Source organism: Quercus robur, chromosome 6 (genome assembly GCF_932294415.1).
Source record: "Quercus robur chromosome 6, dhQueRobu3.1, whole genome shotgun sequence".
Classification (NCBI taxonomy): domain Eukaryota; kingdom Viridiplantae; phylum Streptophyta; class Magnoliopsida; order Fagales; family Fagaceae; genus Quercus; species Quercus robur.
Window position 1 is genome coordinate 525,899 of NC_065539.1, and position 16,900 is coordinate 542,798.

At 31.6% G+C, this 16,900-nt stretch overlaps 1 protein-coding gene across 3 annotated transcripts; it reads left to right on the forward strand.

Annotated features, from left to right (window-relative positions):
* Positions 1 to 7,220: 7,220 nt before the first annotated feature.
* Positions 7,221 to 15,520, forward strand: LOC126690412 (protein PIN-LIKES 7-like). 3 transcript variants are annotated; one of them, XM_050385533.1, is made up of 11 exons: positions 7,221 to 7,488; positions 11,760 to 12,081; positions 12,366 to 12,445; positions 13,190 to 13,314; positions 13,400 to 13,521; positions 13,641 to 13,859; positions 13,974 to 14,093; positions 14,210 to 14,310; positions 14,545 to 14,597; positions 14,695 to 14,880; positions 15,024 to 15,520. In XM_050385533.1, the coding sequence occupies exons 2-11, from the start codon at positions 11,947 to 11,949 to the stop codon at positions 15,146 to 15,148; spliced, it is 1,266 nt and encodes a 421-aa protein (XP_050241490.1). In that variant the 5' UTR covers positions 7,221 to 7,488; positions 11,760 to 11,946; the 3' UTR covers positions 15,149 to 15,520. The 3 variants fall into 3 exon arrangements, with proteins under 3 accessions (XP_050241490.1, XP_050241492.1, XP_050241491.1); XM_050385535.1 differs by lacking the exon at positions 7,221 to 7,488 and adding an exon at positions 9,123 to 9,142; XM_050385534.1 differs by lacking the exon at positions 7,221 to 7,488 and adding an exon at positions 11,553 to 11,577.
* The last annotated feature ends 1,380 nt before the right edge of the window (positions 15,521 to 16,900 follow it).

Here is a 16,900-nt window from a genome sequence, read left to right on the forward strand (position 1 = left end):
GTGGGGCCTTATGGGTAGGGCCCGGCCCACATGGGTTTAACATTTACCTACATTCATGAATTATTCATGTTTCTGTCATATTTTATATGATGGGATCTCCAACTAAACTTTCCCTTTAAAACCAAAATTTTATCCAAAAAAAAAAAACTAAAGTAAATTTTTTATACTTAATTTCACAATTTATAAGTTTGTAATTTGAACAATACCATCCTTTTTTTTTCTTTTTCTTTTTTTATGATGAATAATAATATCACTTTGATTATATATCAATATAAAAAATAAAAAATAAAAGAGACTTATATTAATAGTTGTGAAAAAATCATAAATAAATAAAAAGTTGTTTAAAAAATTAAAAAAATAATTGTGTCACAAAATTAAATAATGCATAGAAGGTGAGATGTTGGTAACCTGATATCAGATCGTAATCCGAAGCTGGGTGACATCAGCTCTTACGTTTAGTCACAATATTGGTTTGGAAAATTGAAGGCAGGCAGTGTTCTGTTCTCTCATCTCTCTTTGTTTTTTATATATTAGAAAATCAAAAAAGAATTCTAAAGCCTATTCATTCATTCATGGAGAAGATTCCAAAGCAAAGGCATGTGTTGCTAGCTCATTATGACTCCGATCAATCATTATCATCACATGCTTTTCAATTTTCACACCTTTATTTTTTTTGCTTGCGTATTTTCACACCTTTTGTTCTAACTTATTAGAATTATCAAATTACGTTTCTCTTTTTGCATTATTGTAATTATTCAGTTGCGGGTCTATCATTACTTCTCTTACATCGTTGGCTCCTATAAGGCTAAAACTATAATGCCACGTTGGATTGATTTTGACATCATTACCATAATGTTAATTAATTTACATATATATAGAGGGGTGATCGATTAGTGATTACTGGTTCCAACTTCCCAGCTAAATTAAAACACGACTCACTATCACTAATATTATTGCTAACCGACTCTTTTCTATCTTTCTTTCTTTCTTTGGACAAACCAATTCCACTTCAACTTCTTCCACTCTGTATGGGCAATCATGTATATACTCAATTTACTTCTCAAAAAAAAAAAAATGTATATACTCAATTTCGGACTAGATTCAATGTTACTTTTTATTTTATAGGACAATGTTACATTATTATTATTATTATTATTATTATTATTATTATTATTATATAATATTTTTAGTTTCAATGTTTTTTTTTTTTTTTATTACTCTAATACAATGGTGGCTCCAAAAATTTTGTCTAGAGTGTTCCTTAAAAAATATAAATTACACAATCTTATTTCCTTTTAACATTTAGGTAATTAGGTTTGATTTAATGTTATTAATTATGTTCCATTCCAGTCGGAACGGCTAGAAAATACCGTGCCGATAAATAAACCGGAAAAGTAACCCACCCTATTTCACTTTGAAAAAATTTCAGGTCATTTCGGTCTATTTCAGGTGTTTCGAGGCATTTCAGTAAATATCAACCAAAATTCAAGATTTGGTCGACATGAAGTTTGTGCTTAAAAATAAATAAATAAATGTTCTTAAATCCAAAACAAATTTGCATTTTGTACAGCAAAAAACCTCAAAAAGAAAAAAGAAATGAAAACAAAAGAAATGAACAAAGGTACTTGTACAGCTAAAAAAAAAAATCGTATTGAGAAATTTGAAACTCAAAACTTGAGAAGAGACACTGCTGCACTAGTACTAGTAGAAGACACAAAAGTTACGAACAAGGAGGAAGGCAAAACGTAAATGTAAAAGTGTAGATGAAGATGTAATAAAATTTAAAATGTAGATGCAAAAGTGTTTGGGAGCCGCTTATTTTGCTAAAACTGAAAAAATTTTGCTGAAAATACCGTAGATAAAGGTAAAAGTTAGCTGAAAAAGTACAGTAGAGTCCATGAATAGTACTAAAAAGTGGAGTAGGGTCCATAAATAGTAGCAAAAATAAGCTAAATAGTAAAATAAGTTGGCTAAAAATAATTTATCCAAACACACATGAAGCTTGCGTTTGGATTGAAATGAAAAATTAAAATTATTTTACTATTCAGCTTATTTTTGCTACTATTTATAGGCCCCACTGCACTTTTTGATACTATTCATGGGCCCATTGTGCTATTTGGACTAACTTTTACCTTTATCTACCGTTCTTTCAGTAATAAGTTTTTAGTTTTAGTAAAATAAATGATATCCAAACAGACTCGAAATGTAGAAATCAAAGAGACAAAAGACGTGTGTGGTTAAGAAGAAATAAGAGAAAAAAAATTAAAAATGAGAAGTTGTGGGGGCCAGTTAATCAGGAGGTACTGTTAAGGCTGTACTAAATGGGCCTATGGCCCGATCCGAGGACATTAAACCATTCGAGAATGTCCATATAAGATTATAAGGAGAACGGAGTAAAGAGAAGAGTAGAGATAATAAAAGACAAGTCCAACGAATGTCCGAAGAGAAAAGCAATCTCGGCAATGAGGGTCTGAGGTCAATAGGAGTGCCATATCATCATGGACCTTCTTCAAAGTTACGTCGCAACTAAGGGTTGGACGTTAAACAAGGGAAAAGAAAGGAGAAGGGCAACAAATATCTTTAAAAGGTTGCTACCTCCGCATTAAATGCCTCCCAACCAATTCTCTGGTTGCATTAATGTGGAGGTGATACCTGAACAATGGTCAAGCAGCCTTACAGCTATTAGTTGATGGTTCTGGGAGGTGTTGGATGAGACAGGAAGGAGTTCCCCGAATCTAACCTACACATGTATGGTAGAGATGACACCAAGATTATAGTATATAGCATGAGAAGATGTACTAAAAGGGGGGGGGGGGGGGAAGAAATCAAAAGAAACTTTTTCGATAAGATTGTGAACTATTGTAAAATTGTTGAAGAACAAGACAATATAATATAAGCTCCTCAGGCCACTCCGAGGACAGATTTTCCTATCTTACTTGTGTTTAGTAGTCTTAAATTAGCAAATTTTATCGTTTTTCTTCTGGAGTAGATCTAGTTCTTTCATCCACGCTCTATAAATTTATTGTTTGGGCTTCTTGGGCTTAAACCCAATCCTGTATTGAGTCCAATCCAATTCCAGTCCCTATAAAAGTAATATATGTCTGGTGATAAAAAATAATAATAAAAAATAATAAAAAGTTGAAAATTGTGTTGTATTGGGTAGTGTGCTTAGTCAATAAATCAAGTCATTGCCCAGCCTTTAATAGTTTTATTATAATTTTTTTTTTTAGATTTTAGTTCAATTTTTTTTTTTGAGTTTTTTTTTTTGCTTGAAAAACTCCAATATATTGTTAAGTTGCTCAAATTATGGACCAAAATTTAATTTTATTGGCATAAAAAAATATTCAGGGTAGTCCCAACAAATTTTTTAAAGGTAAATAAATATAAAATTTTAAATTATTATATATAAAAAATTCTAGGTCAGGATGGTCCTGGGACCACCCCGGTCATAAGGTGGCGCCGCCACTACTCTATTATTAGATTACATTGTTTGTCAATGTGTTTTATGCTTCTAAAATATCAAAATAATTAAAAATAAAAATCATTTAATCAATAAAATGTTTAAATTTCAATTTTTTTTTTAAGATATACTCAAAGAGCAATGATAAATCTATAACATTTTCACAATAACTTAATTCACAATAAATTTTAGGTGGCAAACTGTTATTAGTTCTAATTTAGGTCTACCACTAAAATTTTGGGTGTGTTTGGATAGAACTTATTTTGCTGAAACTGAAAACTGAAAACACTGTAGCAAAATAATTTTTAAATGTGTGAATAGTGCTGTGGGACCCATTTTTAATGAAAAAATTGATAAAAAATGAAATTTGTGGGACCATAAACAGTGCACGGACCCACTGATTGATAGAAATGTCAAAAAAACACGGCCTAACAGTACTGAACAGTACTCCACTGTTGCACTTGTCCCCTGAAACGCGTGTAGAAAAAATAAAAAAAAAAAAAAAAAAAAAAAACCAAAACCCAAAAGAAAAACACAAACGTGGATCCAAACCCACCCTTTATCTACCAGTAACAGTTAATAACAACTTATCACTTAAAATTTGTTGTAAAAATAAGTTTATTTATTTACCACTTAGGTGGCATGCTGTTTTTGTCAATCGTAGCATTTCTCATATCGAAAACATAAGTTTATTAATTAGATAATAAATACCCGTTTGGATGCGGCTTAAAATCCCAACATTTTTGTGTTTCACGTTTTTTTATTTTTTGAGAAGTCAGTTTTCACGTGCTTGCACTGTTCAGTAGGTCTCGTGCACTATTCACGGGACCCACAAATCTATTTTTTTCAACAAAACTTTCATTAAAAATGGGTCCCACTGCACTATTCACACATTTAAAAATTATTTTGTTACAGTGTTTTCAGTTTTCAGCAAAATAAGTGGTATCCAAACGGACCCTAACTAACATCCTATTGGTGTATTATGAAGAAACATGTAATCAAATTATGAGATTTTCAAAACATTAACCTAGGAAATAGCTATCAAGTAGTGTCATTTTTATATGTAATTACAAAAATATTGTCAAACATTCAAGAAATTTAAGTGAATGTAGCTTAAGGTAATTTTTTCTTTAATTTTGACTAGTTATTTTAATGTTTGTCTTTGATGACATCAGTTAATTTATATAGGAGTATAATATTTAAGTATCTTATATAAAATATTAATATAGTTATATAGTACGAATATACTATTACAAAAAAAAATATTATTAAAGTATAATATAACATGATGGTTGTCTTTGTCCATTATTTTAAGAGTAATGTGAATAGTGGAGTTGTAAACCAAATAAACCCATCGTTTTTATTTTTCTATTCACATCTTAGCACGTGAATAAATGTAACAAAAATTATAAATATAGTATATTACTTAATTTTTTTAATAGTTGCAACCGCGCAAGTGGCAATAGGTAGTACCCCAATAGCATTTAGGAAATGGTCGGATGAGTTGGTGCCCAGCTATTCTTTTAGGGGTGTCAATGTTCAACCCAACCCGCGAACATGACACGAACCCGACACGTGTTTTTTCGAGTTAGGGTTGGGCTTTAATGGGTTTGGGTCATAAACGGGTCGACCCGAAAGCAACACGATAAGAAACGTGTCATAAGCGGGTCAACCCGCGTAACCCGCAATAGACACGTTTGACACGTCAATTTATTTGTGTCAACCCGTAATGACCCACTTAACACAACTCGTTTAACTCGTATAACAAATAAATATTTATTTTATTTTAGATTTGTCAAATACTTTTTATATCCAACATATATTTTAAATTTAAAAAGAAAAGTGAATAATTACAAAAATTTACAAGGGATATAATTGAAAATTAAAACTTTACAGACTCTAGAATTACTAATACTTTTTTTGGGGAGGGGGGCATAGAACTTGCACAAATGAAATTGGATGAGCTTGTGGAAGATGTTACGAATTTGGACATCAGCAAAGAATCTATGGATGATAATCGTGAACATAATTAGGATTAGTCTACTGTTTGCTCAAATTCTTTCAATATTGATACTTAGCATTTGGCGAGTTCCAAAGATAATATACTTTTGTTGAACTATGTTATTTTATTTTTGTTATTTTGAATTTGGTTTGAAGTGTATGCACTTCTTTTAGAGTGTAAAGAACTTATTTCTAGATGAATGTTATATTTTTGTTGAATTAATTATTTTTAATATGGGTTGAAGACTTAAAGTGTATGCACTGCTTTTGGAATGTAAAAAAAAAAAAAAAAAAATTATTTCTAGATGGATGTTATATTTAATATTATACAGGTTGAAATAGGTTGTGTTACATTCGTGTCAACCCAACACGACTCGTTTATTAAGCGTGTTAAATGGGTTGGGTTAGGTCAACCCGCTTTATTAACAAGTCGGGTTAGGGTTGAAGGATCATGACATAATTATTAAATAGGTCGGGTTAAGGTTGAGTCATTTAGTCAAATATCCCTACCTCGACACGACACGAATCCGACACACTAACCCGAATTGACACCCCTAATTCTTCTCTAATCTTGAACTACATAAGATAAGTGTATGACGTAAGTTCCAATCAAAATTGCCTGGAGTGATACGAGTTTCCATGCCTCAATCATTAACGTCCACTAAAGCAACAAATCAAAAACTCCATAAACCTTCAAAGACACGTCTTTATTCTTTACACTTTTTACTTTATTTCATTCTTATAATTTACTACTTGCCGCGTCGGCCACGTGTGGTGAGTCGGTTTTTAGCTTGCTAGCTAGCTAGCTGCTCACTCCTCTTGATGTTGTATAATTTTTTTAGGAAAATGCTACCGATTGTCTTTATGAAACTGTTTAAGAATTTAATTAAATAAATTTTTAATGAAAAAAGAAAAAAATAATTAATATTTTAACAGTTTTTTTCATTTCCCATAAAAGTGATTTTAAATTTTTTTTAATTAGATTCTTAACCAATGCCTTAAGGTACTTGTTCATATAACCCAATTTTTTATTATTATTTATAATTATTGATATTATTCATTCTAACTAAAATATAATAATAATAAAAATAATATCAATAATAAATAAAAATAAAGGATTAAAAATCCTAACAAACCGTGTTGTTTATAATTATAAAAAATATTAAGTTTTATAACACGACATTTCATAGTATAATAGTTTTCTGTATATTTTATCGATAATATTGATGATATACATCCACTTTTATAAACATGTCACGATTATAAACTATAATTTTTCTGTTGAAAACATAAAGGTTTCAATTGAGTTTTATGATTTTAGTGACAATAATAGATTTTTAATAAGAGTATGTACCTCGAAATCTTTCCTTTTTAAATTTCAAAGCAATTTATAATTGTTTCTACGGCAATGTTGGGCCGTCACACTCGTCTTTTTGTAAGGATTGTCCTAATTTTCAGTTCATAAAAAAAAAAATAATAATAATAATAATTAAAAAAAGAAAAGAAGAAGATCGAAGAAATGAGAATTGTTCTCTCATATCAGATATCACCTCCACCAGTTACATATTGATTAGAAGAAATTAAATTTCTAAGCACAAGGAAGAAATGAAATTATATTATAAACAGTAATTACGTATTTATTGTGAACCCCACCACAGCACACCGAACAGCAACACAAATTAAAATTGATCATGTATTTTGTAATTTGTATTTTTGTGCTTGGATGCATAGTTTCATTGGCTATATATAGAGAGGTGAAGAGGAAGCTGATGACACGGTAGAAGCAAAGCAAGTGGCCTTCCTATGAATACACCTCAGCTCAGGTTTTACAAAGCATCATACATGCATAGCTAGATTCTAGATTGGTCCAAAGATAGTACACAACAACAAAAGGTTTGCTGGTTTCTCATCATTTTTATGGCTTCTGCTTCCTTCGTTCCATTGGCTCTCCAGAATTTTCCCTCCAAATCCTCCTCATCCATGATTTCTGGAGCCCAATTTTCTCAGTCTCCCAAAATTGATTGCAGGTTCCTTCTTTTTCTCTCTCTCTATCCTTCTTTACTATTTTTGCTTTTTATTCTCAACAATCTCTCCAGCTCTTTAACAACCATTTCATGTTTGATTTTTCATAGTTTTGATTTGAACATCTTTTTTTTTGGCTGCCGGGGTTGCTTTTTGTTTTTTTGTTTTTTTTTTTTTGATAAGGGGTTGCTTTTTGTTTTTAATATTATTTGAAGGTCACGTGGATTATTTTGTACTAATAAGATCTTCTGAAAAAAAAAAAGATAAGTAGGAGTATTATATTGTCTTCGGTGTCTTGGTGGAACATATATGTGATTCTTTAGAGCTGTTTCTCGTGATTTTGTGGCAATATATTGAAGTCAAGGCTTAACCTTTACCATAAACAATTTAATAATATTCCTTGTAAATACCAGTGGAGTCAATACCGTACCGGCCGGTACAGCCGGAATTTTTTGTACCGTCACCTTGGCCGGTACAGAAATCCGGCTATTTCGTACCGTTTTTTGTACCGGAGCTTACCAGGTTGTACCGGCAAAACGGGGAAAAAAATCGGATACCGGCCGGAAAAAGAATACCGGACGATAAAAGAAAACAAGAAAAATGAAAATTAAGTGATTAACGGTAAAAGAAAATACCATGTAACCCATAATACCGCCATCGTCAGCACTGTTCCGAAAGTGATCAACCATTTTTCTTCTTATTCTTCACGCCCATCCGCCTCTCTTAGTTTTTAAGTATTTATTTCTGAAGGCTTTTATTTGTTTGTTTTGTTGTGACTTTTAATAGTAAAAAATTAAAAGTAAAGGAGGTTTGCTTTTGGTTTGTAACTTGTGGCAGTGTGCCCTCCGACACACCCACGTGAATAGTTATAAAATTTTGAGATTTCAAATTTGTTTTTTTTTTCTAATGCAAAGAAGCATCAAACGCAATCTTATCATTAAAAAAAAAAAAATATATATATATATATATATCAAACGGCATTTTAACTTTTAACAAGTGAAAGAAGTTTTTGTACTGTCAAAACTACTGACTGTGATATTATTATTATTATTATTAAAGTAGTAGGAACATCAATTTCCTATTATTATTAATATTACCTAGTAGAAATTTTAACTAGAGATTTTTTTTTTTGGGAAGAAATTTTAACTAGAGATTAACATATTAAATGAAATAAAGATTTATAAATTTATACTTTTTTAATAAATTATTTGAATTTTGGTTATATATTTAAAAGAGAATAGTAAATTCGAAACAGTACATTGATATTGATTGGTATCGAAATATCTTGCCCTTTTGGCTAAATTGATACGAGTTAACTCGAGATTAACTCTGCAAAAATTAGTAAGTAAGCCAATGAGAACACGTTGGTCTCTTCTCTTCAAATACAATTTTATAGACTTGAGATGATTCTTTATCTGTTGCAACTTGCAACCACAGAACGGCTGTATTTGTATGGATTATCCTGTCAAAAAAAAAAAAACATTATCATTGATTTGTTATATATATATGGAGTAGGAGTAATGGTTTTGGCTTTTTCCTAATTAAAGCTTTTATATGAATTAATTGTGGTCTACAGTAGGATGCGCTGGAAACAACTTTTTTTTTTTCGATGAGGGAAACAACTTGATGGTAGGTACCTACCGTGTAACAATTAACAAGGTGCTGTACTGTACTAGGCTTGTTTGTTTGAAGTTTCCTAAATTCTAAGCTGACTGCTGTTGAAGTTTTTAACTAGATCTCTAAAATTTGATTAGTAGCCAATCACAATAAATTTACTCACTTATTATATTAGGGAATGCCACAACAAAGTTCATTTCCTAACGCTTTTAAAAATAAATAAAAACTAATCTAATATTAGACAGTGCTTCGATGCACCTTACTAATTATATTTATTTTTTGAAAGTACTAATTTTTTTTTTTTTTGTGAGGTCTACCAAATTAAATTCAAAAGCCTGAATTTAAAATTTAGCAAAAAATAATAATATTAAGAAGAGTACATCATTGCTTAATGTTATCACCTAAAAAGAAGAAGAAAAAGAAAGTAATTTGTCCTTTTATAGCGAAGAATATGGACCACTTTTCCTTTCTACTTCTTTCTTTTTTTAGATTTTTATATATATTTTATTTTTATGAAATTCCCTTTTTACTTTTTAGTCCCCCCACTTCCACGCTAGTGCCTGCAGTTCCATTCTCTTTTTATTCAGAGATTCATAATTTTATTCCCATCTTCTTTATCTTTATAAATGAAAGAAAGACTATAAATACACGGCCAATATTGATTCAATAATGGTTTATATGAGATATTATTTGTAACAGATAAAAAAAGTGATATTAATAAGAAGTCAAAATAAAAATTAGTATAAATTTGTCTATTCAATTGATTGATGTGACAGTAACCAATGTTTGTCCATAAATGGGAAAAGTATCTATAATCTATGTGGCGGGTATATACAACCTTTCACGCTCAGCTCAAACAAGATTTTCTCCCATTGGATAGTAATAGGTAGAAATAAGTAACAAGGTGCTGTACACTGTACTAGGCCTGTTTTATTTTGTTTGTTTGAAGTTTCCTAACCTGACAACGGTGTTGAAGTTTTTCAACTAATAAATTTCTAAAATTTTAGACTAAAGTTGATAGTATTATTAGTAGCCAATAACAATAAAATCTAATCACTGTATAGATTTAGGGATGCCACAGCAAGTTCATTCCCTAACGCTTTTCAAATTAAAATAAAAACTAATCTAATATTAGACAGTACTGCTTGGATGGACCTTACTAATTATTTATTTTTTGAAAGTACTATTTTTTTTTTTTTTTTGGGTGAGGTCTACCAAATTAAAGAAAGCACGTGTCTTTTTATAGCAAAGAATATGGACCACTTTCCCTTTCTTCGTCTTTATTTTTTTAAATTTATATATAAATATATATTTTTTTATTTTTATGAGAATCCCTTTTTTTTTAAGCCTTTAGTCCGCCCACTTCCATTCTAGGGCCTGCGGTTCCACTTTTCTTTTGTTTGGGAGAACTCTGATGCTATTTGATGGTCCAATATGTCCTTATTTCTACTTATGGTTATTTGCCACTATTCGCTATCATCATTCCAATTAGCCGTCAGAAAATTACTACAATTATGAAACTCTGATGCTATTCACTTTCACTGTTCCAAGTTCCATTCTCTTTTTTATTCTGAGATTCATATTTCAGTTCCCATCTTCTTTATCTTTATAATAGGAGAAGGACTAAATACAAAACAAAAATTGATTCAATACCTGTTAATACGTCATGTTACTAGTAATAGGTAAAAAAGTGATATTAATAATAGGTTTTAATAAAAATTTGCCTGCTCAATTAATGTGACATTTCGTAATGTTTGTCCATAAATGGGGAAAGCACCTACATGCCGGGCATATACACCTTTTATGCTTAGCGCAAATAAGATTTTCTCCCAGTGGATAGTAAAAGGTAGAGATAAGTATAGATTTGTCGATTTCACATCAATATGTATATGGCAAAGTGTATTCATCTAGGGGAGTTCGAACCACAGCAGACATTAGTGGACCCGTGTTGCCCAAACACTTTTGTTTTCTGCACCATATTGGCTCAAAGCATACTTCAAATATACCCTAGTAAATTATATTTGTATTTTACTCAAATAAGTCAAATTCAGAATGCTATACATATGTGCTAAGTTACATGGTTTTATTTTATTTTTTTTTAATTTAAATATTCCAAACAATCGAGATCCAAACTACAAAGTTGAGTGATACAAGAAGTCGAATTAAAACATAAGTCTACAATAAGGTGGTCAAAGTGCTGTACTAATTGACTATATATTACTGCAGATTAACAATGGCATCTATATGTATACATACATGTATAATACACTTACATACACGTTACACGGTGGATGAATCTATTGATCACAAGATATGGCCACCATTAATATTATATATAGTAAAAATAAGAATGAGAATATAGGGGAGGAGAAGCATTGAGGCCGTACTCCTCCCAAGTCCCAAGTCGTGCCAAGTGGTGGTACCTTCATGGTTCTTTCCTCCTTCTCCCTGAGTTATGGACCGTTGTTCATTCACATGTATGTACTATAATGTAGCATATGCATGTTGCAACTTACCAAAACGGCCACTGTTTAGCTTTAATTTGGCGGGTTTCCTCGTTACTTTGTCTCTTGTAACTTTATGATTTTGTTTTGAATTCTGATTACCAAATAAACTTTATTCACTCTTTCATTGTCTCTCTTTTGGCGCTGTTTCGCAGGATTTTCCTTCTCTTCTATTAGAAACTAAGCTAAGCTAAAATAGTGACATACATCAAAGTCTTTCCAAATAGTTCAGACAATTACCATCAAGCTGTGAACAAAAGAAGCTAATAGGGAAGAGAAGGAATCCAAGAACATCTTCTACTACCTCATTGCCAAGTTTACACAACTAAAGGAAAACCAAAGATGGGTTTTTGGACACTCTTTGAGGTGGCATCCATGCCAATCTTACAAATCCTCCTAATCAGTATATTGGGAGCATTCATGGCAACTGAATATCTAAATCTTCTACCTGCCGATGCTCGAAAATCCTTGAATAAGGTAATGCATGCAATCCATGCATATATACATAAACCTTTTTTTTTTTTAATAATAATTATTATTATTGGTTAGTTACACAACCTCAGTTGTGTAGCTCATTGGTTATATATATATATATATATATATATATATATACACAAAGATAAACTTGTGAGAACCTACTCGTAGTTATGGTTATATGAGTGCAATGGGAAGAGGGTCAAGATGATTATGCTTTTTTACATGCTATTTTCAATCTTAAGAATTATGGAATTATGAGTGTTTTTTTTATGTTGCTTTTGTAGATTGTCTTTATGGTGTTCACTCCCTCACTCATGTTTGCGAATCTGGCCAAGACTGTTACGCTCCAAGACATTATTTCATGGTAGGCATCTTGGTGCTTTTTCTCTTTGTATTTCTTTTTGCTCTATTAAATTAGACATCCTTTTTACATGGCTGTTAATCTTTCTACCCGTCACAAAATGAAATGCCTTAAGAGGAAGTAATATAGAAATAGCATTTAACTTTGATATCTTTTGTCAGTGGTAAAAATGAAGAACTGAGGAAAAAATCCACTTGGTCAGTTTTAAATGTTGAACTATTTTTTTTTTTTTGGGAGGGTGGGGTGTGGGGGGTGGTGAATTACTTCTCTTTGAAGTGACTATGCAGAGAAAAAATTCAAAAGGGTGAATTCCAGAAATCTCATGAAATGCATATTGGAAAGTTACATCTTACAACTCGACATCAACAATTTATATCATCTTAATACACCATTGCAATATCAGTTCTGGCTTAATTTGCTTAAAGAACACAATGCCTGAAAGTGATTATTCAAATTCCAAATATATTAAGACGACATATGGTACATTGCTTTACACAATTTCTCAATGCTGTGGCAACTTCTTAGTTTTTCACTAACAAGAAGTTAGTTTCAAGAATTGAGGCTAGCGCTTGGTTAGAATTCCACAGATTGACATGACATGTTCAGTTAATTTGAGGCTCGAGCCTCTGCCCTCTAAACACATTTACATTAATTGAGAACCCTACTCAAGAAGCAAGTTTTTTGGTATAAGCCTACACAATTTAGTTGGACCATTGAATTTCTTAAATCTTGTCTCATCTATTTCAGGTGGTTTATGCCAGTAAACATCGGGCTTACCTTTTTATTTGGAGGAATTCTTGGATGGGTAGCTGTAAAAATATTGAGGCCTAAGCCTCATCTGGAAGGCCTTATCATTGCTACATGTTCATCAGGTATTTGGTCACTATTGACAGCTTTCAACTCTTCTCAGAATCCATTTATGTGAAATCAAGTCCTCATAATTAGCTTGTTGATTAGGAAACTTGGGAAACCTTCTCCTTATCATTGTCCCTGCAATCTGTAATGAGGACGGGAGTCCATTTGGTGAACGTAGTACTTGTAGCTCTGTTGGACTATCATATGCATCTTTCTCCATGGCGGTAATGCAACCTTACTATTCCTAATCTACAATCACCCATGCTTGAATCAACATGAATCCTTGCCTTTAGGTTCAATTTTCATGTGAAGAGATCTTTCCTGTTTGTATTGGCTATTGCAGCTGGGTGGTTTCTTCATCTGGACCTATACTTACCAGCTGATACGAACCTCGTCCAATAAACTCAAAGCACTACAAGCAGCAACTGAGAAGATCTCAAAGACACCTAATAATGATTTAAGTGCTGATGCGGAAACTCAACTTCTCAAGGGAGAAGATCAAGAACGTGTTGCTATAATTGTATCATCAATCAAGTCTATTGAAGACTCTGAGGACCAAGTAGTAAGTCCACATATATATCATATTATTTACAACAAATTCAGACATATCTATGGCAAATGCAAAACAAATTTTCTGGTTTAGACACATGCTAACGCCTCTTCTTATTGGTTGTAGATTGTAGCCCAGGGATCAGCCAGTGGACTGGAAAAGGAAAATTTGTCATTCTGGACTAAACTAATTGGATTTCTTCACCAGATTCTTGAGGAGCTATTGGCACCTCCAACACTAGGAGCTGTGAGTTTTCTCAACATTTCACCTACGTCTGCATACTTAACAAGGTTTTAGAAGTCCTAATTTATCATTTATGCAAAAGAGAAGTAACAAACTTAGTTTTTTCTCTCTCTAACCAGATTGTGGGACTCATCTTTGGGGCAATTACATGGCTGAGAAACCTAATAATTGGAAGTGCTGCCCCCCTGCGGGTGATCCAAGACTCCATTCAATTACTTGGGTATGTATCATTCATATATTTACTTTTGGCCTTAAAATATCAATCATTAGGCTTGCATATTTCAAATGGTTTAATTGAACAACTTTTCATTTATATCCAAACTTGAATCAACTAATGTTTGAATTTTCATTGTCAGAATTGGCATTCAAACTGCCAATAATATGTTTACTTTCTCAGATAAATACAGTTAATATAATTACATCACTACTAACTAATAGCAGAAGCTCTGTGTAGGGATGGGACAATTCCTTGTATCACTCTTATACTAGGAGGCAACCTCACTCAAGGTGAACAAAACTCCGATCAACCTGTTTAATATTTAAACCAACATCAAGAGGAAACAAAATCTTACTCCTTTTTTTAACCATATTGTAAATTATATAGGCCTACGCTCGTCTAGAATGAAGCCGTCAGTCATCATTGGAGTGCTTTTAGTTCGGTACGTTCTACTTCCTGCAATCGGTATTTGGGTTGTTAAAGCAGCTGCAACTCTTGGCTTCCTCCCCTCAGACCCTTTGTACCGCTTTGTGTTAATGATTCAGTTCACCCTGCCTCCTGCCATGAATATTGGTAAGCAACTCTCACAATATGCAGTCTCTAATAACTTTACAGAATCTTCATATGCTATCATTTCTTTCTTCTTTTTTAAGCTAAATGTGCTATCATTTTTTAACATTAAACTTGCTACAAAATTAAATTAAATAATTTTGCAGGAACCATGACCCAACTGTTTGATGTGGCTCAAGAAGAGTGTTCAATTCTATTTCTATGGACATACTTGGTTGCGGCTCTTGCACTCACAGTTTGGTCAACAATCTACATGTGGATTCTGTCTTGAGTGTGCCTTCAACTCAGGTTGAACATCTCTGACAACATCAAACTATAATGAGAGAGACTCACTATATGGAGTAAAAACTAGAAGCCATTACAAAATATTCCATTAATTACATACATTACAATTTTATGTTGTTTTTTTTCTCACTTATGAAGTCAGCTGTTGATGTAAGTTATTGTCACTTGAAATTTTTTTGGTAGATTTTAGTTATAAACTGAGAACTGTATGTATTTCATGTACTCGCGTGTAATAAGGTAGTGCACAACAGATCTAGAGGACAGAGCCTGGATGTAGGCCGTCTGTATGAAATATTCTATGTTACATTGTTTTGCTTGGATTGAAAGTTTGCCTATAGCAGTTGTTAAAATTGAAATATTCCTACATCTTTTAATTGAATATAAGTGTAAATATATATATATATATATATATATAGAGAGAGAGAGAGAGAGACACACACACACACCCACTCATACATATATAATTGAATTTAACTCTTTCACGTCCATTTTATACTATTTTTAAAACTAACTTTATTGTTAGTCATTTTTTTCCCAAAATAAGGAACAAATGATTACATTCATCGTAAGTTCCTGAACATTGCTCTCTCCAACCCTCCATAATACCTTTTTTTTTTTCAATTCAATAATTGGGATAAGAGAAATTTGATCTCAGAACATTTTCATTAAAATACCAAAAGATACTGGTTCAATCCATAATTGCTATGCTCTTGCTGAGCCATATTCATGTGGTATTTCAATCCATGCAACGCACTTCAGTCCATTCCGGTTCACTTCAATCAATTCAGTCTACTTTGCCCATACAGTCTGTTTCGGTGCATTTGATCCATTTCGGTCTATTTGGTCCACTTCAGTCCATTTTGGTTTATCCAATCCATTTCGGTCCATTTAGATCAGTCTCGGTCCAATTTGGTCCATTTTGGCCTATTCAATCCATTTGATCCATTTTAGTCCACTTTGGTCCATTTTCTTTGATTGTTAGATGTAATCCTATTTTATTATAAATATAGCATATAATAATATACTTTTATTCTATTCTATTATATAATATATAATATGACTTGAATAATTTGATGTTTACAACTATACATTTTATTTTTTGAATATTTTTCTCATCATCTTTTATTTAATGAATTTGTTATTCTCTTTCAAAAAAGGTGATTATTCTCTCTCTCTCTCTCTCTCTCTCTCTCTCTCTCTCTTATAACTTTGGTTTGATTTTTGTTTGAGTTAATCCCTAGTTTGGAAATGAGTTTGAGTTTATATCAAAACACAATCTACATAGCTAAATATTTAAATGTGTCTATTATTTGAGTAACATCAATTGTAATTATGTGATAAATTTTGATTAGCATGATAATTTCCATAAGTAAATGAGAAATTTGAAACTTAAAAATTTTAGTTGTATAAAAAAAACTAGTAAAATATAATGCATAAAAACAATAGTTAGAAGAATATGGACCACCTCAAAAAAAGATAATATCAATCAAAAACACCAAAAATAATAAAATTATATATTAAAAAAAGTTACTTTCAGAAATTATTTAATTTTTAGGGAGAACAAATTATCAAATATAAGATTTAGATAATAAATTATACATTATACTACATCACAAAATAATTATATATTCTCATGCATTACATGAATTTGCGACTAGTTGTATGTAACTTCACAATTCTACACTCCATTTCCAACAATTATTGCACAAAACTCAAGGTGGGATGTCCCATATAAACT